At 35.8% G+C, this 19,587-nt stretch overlaps 1 protein-coding gene across 1 annotated transcript in view; it reads left to right on the top strand.

Annotated features, from left to right (window-relative positions):
- Window positions 1-19,587, top strand: part of LOC100596705 (coiled-coil domain-containing protein 7) — a 204,774-nt gene that overhangs the window by 165,494 nt on the left and 19,693 nt on the right. Inside the window, exons 10-15 of the mRNA XM_030798646.1 lie at window positions 740-823; window positions 1,244-1,327; window positions 2,700-2,783; window positions 3,464-3,586; window positions 6,642-6,767; window positions 10,353-10,442. Of these exons, the coding sequence (XP_030654506.1) occupies window positions 740-823; window positions 1,244-1,327; window positions 2,700-2,783; window positions 3,464-3,586; window positions 6,642-6,767; window positions 10,353-10,442 (591 nt within the window). The remainder of the gene's footprint in view (window positions 1-739; window positions 824-1,243; window positions 1,328-2,699; window positions 2,784-3,463; window positions 3,587-6,641; window positions 6,768-10,352; window positions 10,443-19,587) is intronic.

The raw sequence follows: 19,587 nt of genomic DNA, 5'->3' as shown, positions 1-19,587 counted from the left end.
ACATATTGTGACTCTTCTACTATAATAATAAAAACTCACATGTGCACTACACATGCACACACACACATAAAATGTTTACCTTATAAAATATATTGAAATCTGCTTTATTTCTATAGAGACTAATAAGGAACTCTTAGCAGATGCTATTGGGAGAGGTATAATAAAGGGGTCAATTAAAACACAATTTAAATGTCACCCAGGTAAAAAAAAATTTTTCAAGACTAATATTTATGGTTTATTCATATTCCTGGAGTTAAATTAGTATGGACCTTTAATGACAATAGTACCAATACGTTAGTATTATATAGGTGAAATTCTAAATGAATATCTTCCTATAATTAAACACACACACACACAAGTATGGTAATGATAATCTTACAAAAGATGCTGGCCCTCTCTGTTTTATTTCTGTAGAGACTGATAAGAACTTCTTTGCCTATGCTATTGGAAGAGGTCTAATGAAAGAGTCAACCAAGACACGATTAAAAAGTCACCCAGGTAAGAAAAAACAATTTCAAGACTAATATTTACGGTTTATTTATATTCCTGGAGTTAAATTAAGTGTGGACATTTAATGGCAATAGTACCTATATGTTGGTATTACACAGGTAAAATTCTTCATGAATATCCTTCCATAATTAAACACACCTACACACACACACACACACACACAGACACACACAGAGGTATGGTAATGTTTACCTTGTAAAATATATTGAAATCTGTTTTATTTCAATAGAGACTGATAAGGAATTCTTGGCAGATGCTATTGGAAGAGGTATAATAATAGGGCCAATCATTACACAACTGAAGAGTCACCGAGGTAAGAGAAAGAATTGTTTAAGTCTAATATTTAGGCTTATTTATATTCCCTGAGTTAAATTAAGTATAGACCTTTAATGACAACAGTACCTGTATCATAGTACTTTCCATAGGAAAAGATGCTATTGGAAGACATATAATAAAGGGACCATCAATGCACAATTAAAGAGTCACCAGGGTAAGAAAAAGAATTTTTGAGTCTAATATTTGTGACCTATTTATGTTCCCTGAGTTAAATTAAGTATAGACCTTTAATGACAACAGTGTCTACATGTTATTATTATATAGGTACCTATATCATAGTGTTACATTGATAAAATTCTTCATGAATAGCCTTCTATAATTAGTTAAACACACATGCATACACATGTATGGTAATGTTTACCTTATAAAGTATTTTGAAATCTGTTTAATTCTATAGAGACTGATAAAGAACTCTTAAAAGATGCTATTGGAAGAGATATAATAAAGGGACCAATGAATGCACAATTAAAGAGTCACCAGGGTAAGAAAAAGAATTTTTGAGTCTAATATTTGTGACCTATTTATGTTCCCTGAGTTAAATTAAGTATAGACATTTAATGACAATAGTGCCTACATGTTAGTGTTACATAGGTAAAATTCATCATGAATATCCTTTAATTAAGCTCTAGCATTTACTATCAGTGGAACATTAGCATATTATTGGTTTTAAAACTCATCCATTTGAAAAGTAATGCATAAAAATTCAGTGTTATAATTACCTTAGAGTCGTCTCAGTGTAGGCATTTCCAAAGCTATTCTACTAACTTTTGTTTCTGAAAAGTGGTGTTTAATTAGCAAAAGCAGAAAGGCAAAAACAGAAAGGCTAGCTGAAGACTGCGATGACAAGAGGAGTATAACACATAATTATTTCACTGGTTATCCATTCCCTCTGTTTGATAAAAATGTCAGGCAAATTTATAAAATCTCACCTGCAATACAGTACTTTATTTGTGTTACATAATTCAGAGATTACATTACTGGCTTTTGTCTTGGTATAAGGGTGTTATGTAGTTATACAATTTTCTTTGATCTCTGGTGTGATACAAAAAGAGGCAGACAGCTTAACAGAGAAATAAGGTAAAGAGACACATTCGAAGCCGGCCCTCTGAAACCAATGTTATCCAAGGTACTGGATGCATGTTCAAGGCTCTGCCCCTTGGAGAGCAGCAGTAGCACTTCACACCACAGGCAAGAGACTTTAGTACAATAGCCCAGTCAGATCGCTATGCAAATAAATAAGGAGAGAACAATGACAAGCCCCAGATAGAGGAGGAGGAAATCAGTATCTGGAGATGCTACAATATACTATGGAAACTGTCAAATCTTGAGCAAAAATTATTAACATGCAAAGAAACAGTGAAGTGTGACCTGCACCAGGGAAAAGGGCATGCCACAGTAATTGTTCGTGAAGTCCCAGGTGTTGGACCTAGCCAAAGAAACCTCAAAGCACTTATTATAAGTGTGTTCTTAGAGTTAAAGGAAATTATTCTTAAGGAAGAAAAGGAAGGTAACAGAGATATCAGCAAATAATATAGAAATTTCAAAAGATAACACGGCAAAACCCTGTCTCTACAAAAAATACAAAAATTAGCCAGGCATGGTGTTGCACACCTGTAGTCCCAGCTACTTGGAGAGGCCAAGGCAGGGGGACCACTTGAGCCCAGGAGGTTGAAGCTGCAGTGAGCCATGTTCACACCTCTGCACTCCAGCCTGAGTGACAGAACAAGATCCTGTCTCTAAAAAAAAAGGAAAAGAAAAGAAAAAGAAATTTCAAAAGAAAAAAGAACTAAAATACATATGTAACATAAATGGATACCTTACAAAGTGTTTTGAAATGTGTTTTATGTCTATAGAGACTGATGTAGAACCCTTGACAAATGCCATTGGTTCAAGTAAAACAATTGGTGAGATAAAGACACAACTAAGGACTCACTATGGTAAGAATAATAATTTTAAGTCTAATATTTACAGTTTAGTTATCTTCTCTGGGGTTTAAGTATGAATCTTTAATGATAACAGTACCTATATGTTAATATTTCATGGGCAAATGTCTTCATGAATTTTCTCATATAATTAAACTCTCGTATTATCAATGGGAAATTAGCTAGAAAGTTTTAAAACCTCTAGACAATGATTTTAAAAAATATGAGGTTTATAATTCTCTGTTTAAATAAATGTTTTCTACAATAATCCATGTTACTTTTATAGCAATAGGATTTATGAAAAATAAATCTAATAAACATTGGTTCAATTGGGGCAGGGGGGATCCAGTAGCTTATACATAGACCTCTGACCTCCAAAACTATCTTTCTAAATGTATCCTTTTAAATGTAGACTACGGATCAATTATAGAAATGAACATTTGCTCAAAGTAAAATGAAGTTGGGATAAAGGTTGAAATTAAGGAAGATACTGTCACAGAATGCAGAACAAAGACAAGAAAGAGAAAATGATAAGAGACTACACAGAAATTTAAGTAATAGACAAGTGGCCATTTAATCAAATGTGGGAAGAAAAATTACCAAGGCAGAAATAAAGACAAATACATGGACTTGGGGGTTAGTGTGTGAATAGTCAAGAGTATTCATGCACTTTTTCTTTTAAAATTTTATTTTAGATGTGAACTTATTTAAAAACAAAGATATGTCCATACAACGTCAAGAAGGTGTCTTTACTAGGAGCATTACACCAAGTAAATTCCCAACAAAAGTGATCAATTTATCACTCTTTGAAAATAAAGGTAAAGAATTATATGAAGATATGAATTCAGTATCTGATTACCTAGAATAGTTTTAAAGTATGCTTTTTCATTTACTCTTTTTGCATCTTACTTTTTTTTCAGAAATATCTTAGGAAAATTCTTACAAGCGTAAAAATAAAATGGTTTTAATTCATCCTTTTTATTGGCAGCATGATACTTCATAGTAAGAACACTTTATTCAATCATTCTACTAAAGAGCATTGACTTTTTAGGGTTGAGATTTCTTATGAAAGTATACATGGATTTTTATTGTTAAATGATATTTCCAGATTGCTTTCCTAAAGGGCAATTAAAATTAACATTTTCATCAGCAATCTTTGGGGAAAATTCTCTTCTGTGTGTAACTGTCTGCAATATGGATTGCTGGGTTTTTTTTTTTTTTCATTTATACCCATCTGAAAGTTACTAAATTATATCTCACTCTTATTTTAATTTTTATTTTCATATTTGTTAGTGTTTTACTACTCCATATCTACCCTAAAACTTAAAAAAGCATAAAACAGTAACCACTTAGGTAACTGATGATTGTCTTGGCTGGGCTAACTTATGCATTTTTGGTCAAATTATCAATTAACCCACATGTATAGCAGTTGGCTGGCTGTTGTTTGAGACAATGGTGTATAGAGTGGGCCCATTCAGTAAATAGAAACTTCACTGATTGTTCAAAAAGAAAGCAAGAGGGACCGGCGCGGTGGCTCACGCCTGTAATCCCAGCACTTTGGGAGGCTGAGGCAGGCAGATCACGAGGTCAAGAGATAGAGACCATCCTGGCCAACATGGTGAAACCCTGTCTCTACTAAAAATACAAAAATTACCTGGGCATGGTGGCACACGCCTGTAGTCCCAGCTACTTGGGAGGCTGAGGCAGGAGAATCGCTTGAATCCAGGAGGTGGAGGTTGCAGTGAGCCGAGATCACGCCACTGCACTCCAGCATGGCGAAAGAGCAAGACTCCATCTCAAAAAAATAAATAAATAAATAAATAAAAGAGAAAGCAAGAATGTAAAAAGTAGATGACTAAAAGTATAAAGTTGTTAACTTGGTAACTGAAAGTATTAAAAGAATTCTAAGGTTACATGGAGGAAGCAATTACAGAAAGAAATTGCCATACCCAGAACTGAAGGAGACCTCTGCATAGGGTATAGATTGGATGATGCTAGTGTCCCTGATTCTGCAGGCAGGACCTTGGATCCATACTTCTGAAGGGGTGGGCACTGGCCATCTACTGCTAGTTTGTAAGTGGGGAGGAATAATAAAACTGGTTCTGCAAATGGTGGAAAAAAATGCAAACTCTTTGTTGCCATGGGAGGAATTGCTACTTTTGGGATAAGGAAACAATACCAGGATGTTCTTCACAGAAACTGAAAAGAGACAGGAAGCTCTCAAAGCCCACCAGGAACAAAATGAGAAGAACAAGTCTGTCCTGTTTCCTCCAAATTTGCAGGTTTCCTCTATCTATCCTATCTTGCACGGCCTACCTTGGAGCCACTTTGCAAAGCAAAAATGTGGTCTGCAGAATCCCAGATCCAGTATCATAAAGCAGAATGTAGAAGGGTGGTTTGGCGGCTAAACTTAAAAACTGGCCCAGGAGGTGACTTGGCTGCACGTTTCTCATCATCCAACCAACTAACTAGGAGTCTTCAAGTTCTAAGAGCAGCATGAGGGCAAGCCTCAATGTATGAGCAGTTTTGAAGACTCTGCTCACATTCGTTTACTGTTGTCATATTCACCAAAGTCGTATAACTAGGACCAGAGTTAGTATGGAAGAACATCAATACAAGTAGGCAAGAACACAGAGACCATCACTGAAATCAATCCACCACAGTGTTCCTGCTGATTGAGAATATTCATGGCCCTCCCACACGCAAAATAGAATCAGCTCTTCCCAGGACCCCACAAATTCTTATCCGATTTTGGCATCAGTGCCACAGACCACGATATTGTGATATATAATCATTTTCAGAGGCAGCTTCTATGATATGGCTTCTTTTGATACAGAGATTTTTTTTTGAAATGTCACTTGTCTCTCACAACACACATACACACACACACACACGCAATGTAACAGTGGTGAGACAGGGACAGAGCACAGAAGACACTCCCATTAACAAAAAGCAGGGAGAAATGAAGGCAAATATGGCAGTCAGTAATCCATACAATAAGGTCACCTATTTCACCCTTCAATAGCATTATAATTTTCTCAGTAAAAACATACATGAAAAAATAAATGAACCAGGATATTGGAGGATACCAGAATGGAATGCAGACTGGGGCAAATGGAATTGATCATTTCTAGTCTCTGTTTTCTTTATTTCTGCTTTGATCTTTATTTTTTTTTCTTCTGGTAGATTTATGCTTAGTTCTGCTTTTACTACTTCTGTGAAGTGTAATTTTAGGTTGTTTATTTGATTCTTCTTTTATGATGTAGACATTTAATGCTATAAACTTTCCTCTTAGGACTACTTTTGCCGCATCTCAGAAGTTTTTGTATGTTACGTTTTTATTTTCTTTTGTCTGTAGATATATTTAAATTTCCCTTTTTAATTTCCTTCTTGACACAATAGTTCTTCAGGAGCATATTGTTTAATGTTTCAAAGATTTATTAATTTTCTTTTTATTCTCCTGTTACTGATATCTAGTTGATATTTGATGTAATTTTGATCTTACATTGTTAAGACCTCTTTTGTGGCCTAACATATGATCTATTCTGGAGAATGTTCTTTGTGCACTTGAGAAGAATGTGTATCCTGTTACTGTAGGATAGAACATTGTGTAATCGTCTGATAAATATGCTTTATCTTATGTGTAGTTCAAGTCCAGTGTTTATTTATTTTCTATCTGGATGACCTGTCTCTTGTTCAATAGTAGGGGATATTGAAATTTTGTTGCAGTCTATGTATCCTTTCAGTTTTTTTAAATGATTGCTTTATATACTTAGATGCTTTGATGTTGTGTGCATATATACTATGTGAGTATTAAAAATAATTACAAATGTCATCTATTGTATGGCTAACATATTTTCCAAATTTTTCTAGAGGAAACTTATGAGTACTCTTCACCCTATGTGATTGCACCTTCAAAAGCAATTTATAGAACATATAGGGCTGGTTCAAGCTTTTCTAAAGACATCCACCTTCCTTTACTGAATCAACTCCCTTCAGGTAATTTTTAATATTTTTAGTGTACAGTGTGATTTTTAAAATAAAGCTATAACTAAATGTAAATAACCAAGTTGTAATAGCTTTAGTCATATAACAGTTTGGCAAAACATAAATGAAAGTAAATTGTGAGTTAAGTTTGTCTAACATTTGTTCATTCTTAGCAATGAGTAGTGTCCCTGGCATTTCTCTTCCTCTTCTCTATTATGACTAAATTGGAGCTCCATTTCTGTTCTCCACCTTGCTGTCTTGTTCACTACTGTAGATTTTGTGGATGACTGAGATAAACTCATTTTATAATCTCTTTCTTATATTTATATATCCCTCTTTTATTGAACCCCAGGGAGAGCATACAATAGAAAGACAACATAAGGATAGATGAGAAGAAAAATAAATCATATGTTTAGTTTTTCCCTTCCCTTCATTATCATCTACCTAGGCTTTTAACTCCATTAATATCTAAGAACTAAGATTCGATTCTTATCTATCACTCCAGAGGCATCATTATATAATTATCACCCTAGTACATTTTCTACAGTTAATTGAGTTTGAATTTTTTTACTTTTTATTTTTTTATAAACAGAGTCTTGCTCTGTCGCCCAGGCTGGAGTGCAGTGGCATGATCTTGGCTCACTGCAACCTCTGCCTTCTGGGTTCAAGTAATTCTCCCACCTCAGCCTCCTGAGAGTTTGAACCTTTTAAAGAATGTAAATGATTTTTCTTTGATTTATTCTGTGCTCTAAAATAAATATCCGTGGCACTTTCTTTTTTTTTTATTATTATTATTATACTTTAGGTTTTAGGGTACATGTGCACAATGTGCAGGTTTGTTACATATGTATCCATGTGCCATGTTGATTTCCTGCACCCATTAACTCGTCATTTAGCATTAGGTATATCTCCTAATGCTGTCCCTCTCCCCTCCCCCAACCCCACAACAGTCCCCGGAGTGTGATGTTCCCCTTCCTGTGTCCATGAGTTCTCATTGTTCAATTCCCACCTATGAGTGAGAACATGCGGTGTTTGCGTTTTTGTACTTGCGATAGTTTACTGAGAATGATGTTTTCCAGTTTCATCCATGTCCCTACAAAGGACATGAACTCATCATTTTTTGTGGCTGCATAGTATTCCATGGTGTATATGTGCCACATTTTCTTAATCCAGTCTATCGTTGTTGGACATTTGGGTTGGTTCCAAGTCTTTGCTATTGTAAATAGTGCTGCAATAAACATACGTGTGCATGTGTCTTTATAGCAGCATGATTTATAGTCCTTTGGGTATATACCCAGTAATGGGATGACTGGGTCAAATGGTATTTCTAGTTCTAGATCCCTGAGGAATCGCCACACTGACTTCCACAATGGTTGAACTAGTTTACAGTCCCACCAACAGTGTAAAAGTGTTCCTATTTCTCCACATCCTCTCCAGCACCTGTTGTTTCCTGATTTTTTAAAGATGGCCATTCTAACTGGTGTGAGATGGTATCTCACTGTGGTTTTGATTTGCATTTCTCTGATGGCCAGTGATGATGAGCAGTTCTTCATGTGTTTTTTGGCTGCATAAATGTCTTCTTTTGAGAAGTGTCTGTTCATGTCCTTTGCCCACTTTTTGATGGGGTTGTTGGTTTTTTTCTTGTAAATTTGTTTGAGTTCATTGTAGATTCTGGATATTAGCCCTTTGTCAGATGAGTAGGTTGCAAAAATTTTCTCCCATTCTGTAGGTTGCCTGTTCATTCTGATGGTAGTTTCTTTTGCTGGGCAAGGACTTCATGTCTAAAACACCAAAAGCAATGGCAACGAAAGCCAAAATTGACAAATGGGATCTAATTAAACTAAAGAGCTTCTGCACATCCGTGGCACTTTCTATCCATAAAGGTTCTAAGTAAAAAATCAATAGGAAATGCAGAAAGTTGACTATTACTTTTATTTTTTTTTTTTTTACTACATGCAATATAAAAGGAAAAAGAAAACAGTAAAAAGATATTTGGACTTGCTTCTGGAAAAGCAAATGAATGTAAGCAAAGAAAGTGAAATCCATTTTCTTTCCCAGTGAGCTAGAAGAAAAAATGGTCAGAAATTATATATGACAAAAGAGGAAAGTTTAAAATAATAAGCAAAATCCTGGGCTTCAGTGGATACAAAATAAAGTTGACAAGATAGGCTAGGACTCAAAAGGAGAGTTTTGTTGGTTGGAACTCGTAGCTTTTTATAGCTTCTCAAGCTGGGTTAGTCATTGTTCATTATATTTTAGATAAATGTAATTGATCTGGGGTTCACTTGTTAATTCATATCACCTACAACACTGCTTTTCATTAATGTAGCTCCTGGTTTTTCCTATAATTTGGGGTTTTTTTCTAAGCCCAAGTCTTTTATTTGATGAATATACTAATTATAAGCAGTAATAATAATGCTTAAAGAAAACAAAGAGGAGAATAAAATTAATAAATGGTCTAAATAGTCTATTATCTATACTTTTGCTTTATGATTAGAGAGCAATAATAATGGTCTTCTGTTATGGATTGAATGAAAACTATAATAGCATAAAATATTTTAAAATTTTTCATGAAAGCATTTGGCCTTTGAATCTAAAAATAATGGCAGATATACATTTTTCAAGCAAACACTTGCCTTAAGGAATGGAAGAACTGCATGTTTCATTTCTGTGCAAAAAATATACTGAGGAAAGTCAACATATTAATGTAAAATTTTACTCACTAACTTTGAGAAAGTACCATTCAAATGTTTCACCTTCTGCTTTTAATGTCAGCATTTTTCCTCCAAATAAGCAGGTGTTGAAACTAGTTTTAATTATATAGTTTTGTTTTTAGCAGTGTTCAAAACATGTATCTTTACAATTGCATTTCTAGTATCTCCTCCTTAATTATAGCACTAGATTTCTCATTGTGGGACTATAAACTTCTTTTTAAATAAAATGATATAATGTTTCATATCGAGATAAAAACTTTATCTAAAAATTTGCATTTTAATTATTCACATTTTTTACTGTCCTGCAAAAAAGCTCGTTCTCTGACATTTTTATCTATGACCTTTCTAGTCTTTATTTGTTTTCATATTTTTCACTTTTATTTCAGATTCATGGGGTACGTGAGCAGGTTCGTTACACGGGTATATTGCATGACATTGAGGTTTGGGATATGACTGGTCCCATCACCCAGGCAGTGAGCACAGTGCCCAATAGGCAGTTTTTCAGCCCGTGACCCTCTCTCTCTCCCCACTAGAGATCTCCAGTTTATTGTTCCCGTATTTATGTCCATGCTTTCCCAAGGTTTAACACCTTCTTGTAAGTGAAAACATGTGGTATTTGGTTTTCTGATCTTATGTTAATTTGCTTTAGTCTTTCTTTTTCTTGATTTGTACTCTTATAATGCACTCTTATAAATATCAAACACCAGGCAAGAAAAAAATCAGAGAGAAAATATTTGTGTCAGGTAAGCTGCTTTATCTAAATTACTGAAAAAAAGTGGTAAGGAAACTGTGTTTTAGAAGACTAAGATTTATTTTAACATTTTAAAAATTGAAATTACTTAATTTACCACATAATTTAATAACACTGTTCTCCTTTTTTTAGGGCATTCGAAAGTTGTTACCTTACACCAAAAAACTATTGAATTTACTCTGCCTACTGTGACCAATACAATTGGAAAACCTGCCTATAAAGGTAAAAGAATCACTACAATACAGACATATGAAATAAAACTTTATGCTATATTCTCATTGTCTCTATTTACCAACCTCAAACCTCTGGGCTTCCTCCTTCAAACAACCAATCTTATGAGTGAGGCATAGTTTCCCAAACCTTTCTTCAAACAAGTAAAAATATATATGTAAACAGTGGTTTGTGGTTCTGAATAACCACAGGCTTATATGCTTATATCCTCCTCACTTTTGACCCAGGTAAATTGATAGAAATTTCTTTCATCTGTCACATTTTTAAGCTGCTGCATGATAGTCTATGATGTGAATGCGTCCTAATTTATTCAACGATTCCTCTACAGAATAACATTTTATCATCGTTTTTTGCCACTACAAGCAATGGTGCAATAAATACCATTTTTCATATATATTTATATCACAGTGATTGCATTTCTATAAAAAAGAACATGTAAGTGAGGTTGGTGCAATAAAGGTATATATCATTTTAATTTTAATAGATATTAGCAAACGTTTCAAATTACTATAGCTAATAGTTCTGCTAGTAAATGCATAAAATGCCTATTTCCAAGCACCTAAGCCAGAACTAGACTTTTCATGCATTGGAAATATTAAGAATATTAAATAATATTGTTAAGATGTCAGTACCATTCAAAGTGATCTAAGGATTCAGTGCAATCTCTATTGAAATCCCAAATACTTTTTTTACAGAAAAATGTTAGTTTTTTTTTTTTAATTCATACAGAATCTTAAGGCAGCAGTCCCCAACCCTTTTGACAGCAGGGACCAGTTTCGTGGAAGACAATTTTTCCATGGAATGGTGGTGGGGGAATGATTTTAGGATGATTCAGGAGCATTACATTTATTGTGCACTTTATTTCTATTATTATTACACTGTAATATATAATGAAATAATTATACAATTCACCATAATGTAGGATCAGTGGTAGCCCTAAGCTTGTTTTCCTGAAACTAGGTGGTCCCATCTGGGGGTGATGGGAGACAGTGATGATTATCAGGTATTAGATTCTCATAAGGAGCACACAACCTAGATCCCTCTCATACGCAGTTCACAATAGGGTTTGTGCTCCTTTGAGAATCTAATGCTGCCACTGATCTGACAGGAGGCAGAGATCAAGTGGTAATGCCAGCAATGAGGAACAGCTGTAAATACAGATGAAGCTTCCCTTGCTCACCCACTGCTCACCTCCTGCTGTGTGGCCCAGTTCCTAACAGGCCACGGACCAGGAGTTGGAGACCCTGTCCCTATAAGGGACCTGATAGTCAAAATAATCTTGACAAAGAACAAAATTGAAAGACTTACACTTCATAATTTCAAAACTTACTGCAAAACTACAATAACCAAAACAGTATGGTACTGGCCTAAAGACAAACACATAGTTTGATGGAATAGGATAGAGAGCTGAGAAATAAACCCTCACATATATAGTCAAATGATTTTTTACAAGAGTGCTAAGACTAATCGGTATGGAAAAAAATAGTCTTTACAACATATGATGCTGAGAAAACTAGATATCCACATGCAAAATAATGACGTTGTGCCCTTATCTTACACATACAAAAATTAACTCAAAGTAAACTGAAAACCTAAAACTAAGAGCTATGCTTTAAAACTGTTAGAAGAAAACATAGGAGAAAACCATATATTGGATTTGGCAATGACTTCTTGGATGATACCAAACACACTGTCCAAAAAAAATAGACATGTTAGAATTTATCAAAATTAAAAACTTTCAGTCATCAATGGAAAATATCAAGAGTAAAAAGGCAAACCACGGAATGGGAGAAAATATTTTTAAATCACATATCTGATAAGGTATTAATAATCCAGAATATGTAGAGACCTCCTACAACTCAATCACAACAACAGAACTCAATTTTAAAATAGGCATAGGCCAGCCTCGTAGAGAAACACTAATCTGATCTGATCACCCTACCCTCTGGACTGAACATGCGCAGCACCCTGCCTCCCTGGATTGGGAAAGCCCTCTAGAGCCTGAGTTGCTGAGGTGCCCCACCTCCCTAGGAGTGAAGCCAACATTGCACTGCTGCACACCCCCCAGGGCCAAAGCCACAGATGTGCCCCCATCATTCTTGGACCTTGCTGTCACTGCACCTGACCTCACAGAGCCTGCACCACTGCTGTGTCCCATTACTCCAGGGCTTAGAGTTCTTGGTGCATGAATTGCCACTGTGTCCTATTGGTTCTGTAGCCTGAATTGCAACTGTACCCTGCTCACTGGGGCCTAAACCTCTGGAAAACCTCTTCCTTCCCAGAGCCATGCCATTGCTGAACCCTAACGCCCAGGATGAGTCACCAACATGCCTGATCCTGGGCCTGAGATACTGGGAAGTGCCTCAGAGTCACAGTACTTGGCCTTGTGGGAGAGCTGCCTCACCCATACCTAAAAGAATAAACCTGGACCTACACCACAGGTGCCCTGGCAGTTCAACAAGACACTGACCCCAGACCCCAGCTCCACAGCCACTCTGAGCACCTGTTCCCTGTAACACAGCACTGCTTGGCTGCCTCTGGCCTGTGTCAGGCTCAACACCAAGAGAGATGCCTTCAGGTAAATCTACTACTATGGGGAAACTAGAACAGAAGGATCTTTAAAGCCCTTTACACTGAGAAATGGACTCCACTACTGTGCCTACCCAGAACGAGAGCCACTGCACTTTGCCCAACTAATACCTGCAGACAATATCTGCAGGTGACAGTCTCCCCAAGGAAGCCACTATAAAAACAAAAATTAGCAAATAGAACTTAATTAAACTAAAGACCTTCGGCACTTTCCATCCAACAGCAGCAGAACATACATTTTTTTCTAGTGCACATGGAACATTCTTAAGGATAGACCATATATTAGGGCCATAAAACAAGTCTTAACAAATTCGAGAAGATCAAGAATATACCTAATACTATTTCTGAAAACAATGGCATGAAATTAGAAATTAAAAACAAAAGGAATCTTGAAAATTTACAAATATGTAGAAATTTTAAAACATGCTCCTGAACAACCAACCAGTAGGTCAAAGAAGAAATCAAAAGCAATACTTAAAAATATATTGAGACAAATGACAATAGAATTACAATGTATCAAAATCTATGGGAAGCAACAAAAGTAATTCTAAGAGGGAAGATTATAGCAATAAATGACCACATTATTAAAGAAGAAAGATTCCAAATAAATAGCCTAATGTTATGCCTCAAGGAGTTGGAAAAAGAAAAACAAGCCAAAGTTTGCAGAAGGAAAGAAATAATAAAGATTAGACCAGAATTAAATCTAATAGAGAATAGAAAAACTATAGAAAAAAATCAATAAAACCAAGAGTTGCTTTTTTTGAAAAAAATAAAATAGACAAAATTCTTGCTAGGCAAACTAAGAAAAGAAGAGAAAAACTCAAATAAAACCAGAAATGAAAATGAAGACATTATAGTAGATACCAAAGAAATTAAAAGGATCATAAGAGACTAATATGAAAAACTATATGCCAACAAATTGGATAGCCTAAAGGAAATGAATAAATTCCTCAAAAAATATAAGCTACCAAGATCAAATCAGGAAGAAATAAAAAGCTTAGACAAACAAATACCAAATAAAAAGGTTGAATAAGTAATTAAAAGCGTCACAACCTTTTGAGGTGGCTTCACAACTTCACACCTTCACATTTGAATCCTACGAAACATTCACAGAAGAATTATCAGTGCTTCTTAAACTCTTCCAAAAAAAATAGCACTAGAAGGAGTATTTTCAAACACGTTTTATGAGGCCAGCATCACCTCGAGACGTAAGCCAGAGAAAGACACCATAGGAGAAGAAAACTACAGAGCAATATCTCTGATGAACATTGATGCAAAAATGCTCAATTAAACATTATCAAACTGAATTCAACAACAACAATTAGACATTATCAAACTTAATTGAAAACAACAACAAAATTGAACATCATGAGCAAGTGGAATCTATTGCTGACATGTAGGGCTGGTTGATCATGGGTAAATTAGTCAATGTGATACATCACATTCATAGGATAATCTCAGATGATCCCCCATGATGATCCCAGTTGACACAGAAAAAGCATTTGACAAAGTTCAGCATTCTTTCTTTATTGAAACTTTTAATAGTATAGGTATAGAAGGAAAGTTCCTCAACATAACAAAGGCCATCTATGAAAAATCCACAGCTGATGGAGGAATATTTTCCAAGCAAATGGAAAGCAAAAAAAAAACAGGGATTGCAATCTTAGTCTCTGATAAAACAGACTTTAAACCAACAAAGATCAAAAGAGACAAGGGCATTACATAATGGTAAAAGGATCAATGCAACAAAAAGAGCTAACTATCCTAAATATATGTGCATCCAATACAGGAGCACCCAGATTCATAAAGAAAGTTCTTAGAGACCTACAAAGAGACTTAGACTCCCACACAATAATAGTGGGAGACTTTAACACCCCCGTGTCAATATTAGACAGATCAATGAGAGACAGAAAATTAACAAGGATATCCAGGACTTGAACTCAGCTCTGGACCAAGCAGACCTAATAGACATCTACAGAACTCTCCACCCCAAATCAACAGAACATACACTTTTCTCAGCACCACATTGCACTTATTCTAAAATTGACCAATTAATTGGAAGTAAAGCACTCCTTAGCAAATGCAGAATAAGGGAAATCATAACAAATAGTCTCTCAGACCACAGTGCAATCAAATTAGAACTCAGGATTAAGAAACTCACTCAAAACCACACAACTACATGGAAACCGAACAACCTGCTCCTGAATGACTACTGGATAAATAACGAAATGAAGGCAGAAATAAAGATGTTCTTTGAAACCAATGAGAACAAAGACAGAGCACACCAGAACCTCTGGGACACATTTAAAGCAGTGTGTAGAAGGAAATTTATAGCACTAAATGCCCACAAGAGAAGGCAGAGAAGATCTAAAATTGACACCCTAACATCACAATTAAAAGAACTAGAGAAGCAAGAGCGAACAAATCCAAAAGCTAGCAGAAGACAAGAAATAACTAAGATCAGAGCAGAACTGAAGGAGAGACATGAAAAACCCCTCAAATAATCAGTGAATCCAGGAGTTGGTTTTCTTGAAAAGATCAACAAAATAAATAGACCACTAGCCAGACTAATAAAAAAGAAAAGAGAGAAGAATCAAATAGATGCAATAAAAAATGATAAAGGGGATATCACTACCGATCCCACAGAAATGCAAACTACCATCAGAGAATACTATAAACACCACTATGCAAATTAACTAGAAAATCTAGAAGAAATGGATAAATTCCTGTACACATACACCCTCCCAAGACTAAACCAGGAAGAGGTCGAATCCCTGAACAGACCAATAACAAGTTCTGAAATTGAGGCAGCAATTAATAGCCTACCAACCAAAAAAAGTCCAGGACCAGATGGGTTCACAGCCAAATTCTACCAGAGGTACGAAGAGGAGCTGGTACCATTCCTTCTGAAACTATTCCAAACAATAGAAAAAGAGAGTATCCTCCCTAACTTATTTTATGAGGCCAGCATCATCCTGATACCAAAACCTGGCAGAGACAATAGAAAAAAAGAAAATTTCAGTCCAATATCCCTGATGAACATCGATGCAAAAATCCTCAATAAAATACTAGCAAACCGAATCCAGCAGCACATCAAAAAGCTTATCCACCACGATTAAGCCGGCTTCATCCCTGGGATGCAAGGCTGGTTCAGCATACACAAATCAATAAACGCAATCCATCACACAAACAGAACCAATGACAAAAACCATATGATTATCTCAATAGATGCAGAAAAGGCCTTTGACAAAATTCAACAGCGCTTCATGTTAAAAACTCTCAATAAACTAGGCATTGATGGAATGTATCTCAAAATAATAAGAGCTATTTATGACAAACCTACAGCCAGTATCACACTGAATGAGCAAAAACTGGAAGCATTCCCTTTGAAAACCGGCACAAGACAAGGATGCCCTCTCTCACCACTCCTATTCAACATAGTGTTGGAAGTTCTGGCCAGGGCAATCAGGCAAGAGAAAGAAATAAAGGGTATTCACTTAGGAAAAGAGGAAGTCAAATTGTCTCTGTTTGCAGATGACATGATTGTATATTTAGAAAACCCCATCATCTTGGCCCCAAATCTCCTTACGCTGATAAGCAACTTCAGCAAAGTCTCAGGATAAAAAAGCAATGTGCAAAAATCACAAGCATTCCTATATACCAATAACAGACAAACAGAGAGCCAAACCATGAGTGAACTCCCATTCACAATTGCTACAAAGAGAATAAAATACCTAGGAATCCAACTTACAAGGGATGTGAAGGACCTCTTCAAGGAGAACTACAAACCACTGCTCAAGGAAATAAGAGAGGACATAAATAAATGGAAAAACATTCCATGCTCATGGATAGGAAGAATCAATATCGTGAAAATGGCCATACTGCCCAAAGGAATTTATAGATTCAATGCTGTCCCGATCAAGCTACCATTGACTTTCTTCACAGAATTGTAAAAAACTACTTTAAATTTCATATGGAACCAAAAGAGCCTGCATAGCCAAGACAATCATAAGCAAAAAAAAAAAAAAAAAAAAAAAAAAAAAAAAAAAAAAAAAGCTGAAGGCATCATGCTACCTGACTTCAAACTATACTACAAGGCCACAGTAACCCAAACAGCATGGTACTGGTGCCAAAACAGATATATAGACCAATGGAACAGAACAGAGGCCTCAGAAATAATGCCACACGTGTAGAACCATCTGATCTTTGACAAACCTGGCAAAAACAAGCAATGGGGAAAGGATTCCCTATTTAATAAATGGTTTTGGGAAAACTGGCTAGCCATATGCAGAAAACTGAAACTGGACCCCTTCCTTACACCTTATATAAAAATTAACTCAAGATGGATTAAAGACTTAAACATAAGACCTAAAACCATAAAAACCCTAGAAGAAAACCTAGGCAGTACTATTCAGGACATAGGCATGGGTAAAGACTTCATGACTAAAACACCGAAAGCAATTGCAATAAAAGCCAAAATTGACAAATGAGATCTAATTAAGCTAGAGCTTCTGCACAGCAAAAGAAACTATCATCAGAGTGAACAGGCAACCTACAGAATGGGAGAAAATTTTTGCAATCTATCCATCTGACAAAGGGCTAATATCCAGAATCTACAATGAACTGAAACAAATTTACAAGAAAAAAACAACCCCATCAAAAAGTGGGCAAAGGATATGAACAGACACTTCTCAAAAGAAGACGTTTATGCAGCCAACAAACATATGAAAAAAAGCTCATCATCACTGGTCATTAGAGAAATGCAAATCAAAACCACAATGAGATACCATCTCATGCCAGTTAGAATGGCGATCATTAAAAAGTCAGGAAACAGCAGATGCTGGAGGGGATGTGGAGAAATAGGAACACTTTTACACTGCTGGTGGGACTGTAAATTAGTTCAAACATTGTGGAAGACACTGTGGTGATTCCTCAAGAATCTAGAACTATAAATACCATTTGACCCAGCAATCCCATTACTGGGTATATACCCCAAGGATTATAAATCATTCTGCTATAAAGACACATGCACATATATGTTTATTGCAGCACTATTTACAATAGCAAAGACTTGGAACCAACCCAAATGCCCATCAGTGATAGACTGGATAAAGAAAATGTGGCACATATACACCATGGAATACTATGCAGCCATAAAAAAGAATGAGTTCACGTCCTTTGCAGGGACATGGATGATGCTGGAAACCATCATTCACAGCAAACTTACACAAGAACAGAAAACCAAACACTGCATGTTCTCACTCATAAGTGGGAGCTGAACAGTGAGAACACATGGACACAGGGAGGGGCACATCACACACTGGGGCTTTTCGGGGGTTGGGGGGCTAGGGGAGGGATAGCATTAGGAGAAATACCTAATGTAGATGATGGGTTGATGGGTGCAGCAAACCACGTGTATACCTATGTAACAAACCTGCACGTTCTGCACATGTACCCCAGAACTTAAGATATAATAATAAAAAAAAACCCCACAGCTAACATCATAATCAACAGAGAACACCTTAAAACTTTTTCACTAAGATCAGCTACAAGGCAGGAATGTCCACTCTCACCAGTTCTATTTGTTCAACACAGTACTAGAAGTACTATCAAGGACAATCAAACAAATTTGGATTGCAACCAAATCAGAAAGAAAAATACTCTGTTTGAAGACAACATGATCGTATATATAGGAAACCCTAAAGATTCCATTACGTAAGTGCTAACTTTGCAGGATACAAAATCAACATACAAAAATCAGATACATTTCTATAAACAAATAATGACCTCACTGAAAAAGAAACTTTAAAAGAAATAATTTCATTTATGATAGCATAAAAAAGCTAAGCATTAATTTAACCAAGGAGGTGAAAGATTTGCACACTGACAACTAGAAAACATTGATGGAAGAAATTGAAGAAGTCACAAATAAATGGCAAAATATTCTGTGTTCATGGATGGGAATAATTAACATTGTTGTGTTCATACTACTCAAAGCAATAATACAGACTTAACAAAATACCAATCAAAATTCCAATGGTATTATTCACATAAATAGAAAACAATCCTAAAATTTGTATGAAACCACGAAGAAAAACCCTGAATAGACAAAGCAGTTACAGATAAAAAGTAAAAACAATTGGAGGCATTACATGTCCTGATTTAAAATTATATTTCAAAGCTATAGTAATCAAAGTCGTATGGTAATGGCACAAAAACAGAAACACAGACCAATGGAACAGAGAAACCAGAAATAAATCCAAATGTTTATGGTAAACTATTTTTTTGTTGTTGAGACAGAGACCTACTTTGTCACTTGGGCTAGAATGCAGTGGCATGATCATAGCTCACTGTCACCTTTAACTCCTGGATTCAAGCAATCGTCCTGCCCCAGCCTTTCAAATTGCTAAGACTACAGGTGCACACCACCACATTCAGCTATTTTTAAAATTTTTTGTAGAGACAGGATCTTGCTACATTGCCAAGGCTGTTCTTGAACTCCCACCACACCAGACCCAATGATCAATTAATTTTTGACAAGGACTCC

Source organism: Nomascus leucogenys, chromosome 18 (assembly GCF_006542625.1).
Source record: "Nomascus leucogenys isolate Asia chromosome 18, Asia_NLE_v1, whole genome shotgun sequence".
NCBI classification, from domain to species: domain Eukaryota; kingdom Metazoa; phylum Chordata; class Mammalia; order Primates; family Hylobatidae; genus Nomascus; species Nomascus leucogenys.
Note: the sequence above shows the minus strand (reverse complement) of the source record. Positions and strands in the feature narration are given on the sequence as shown.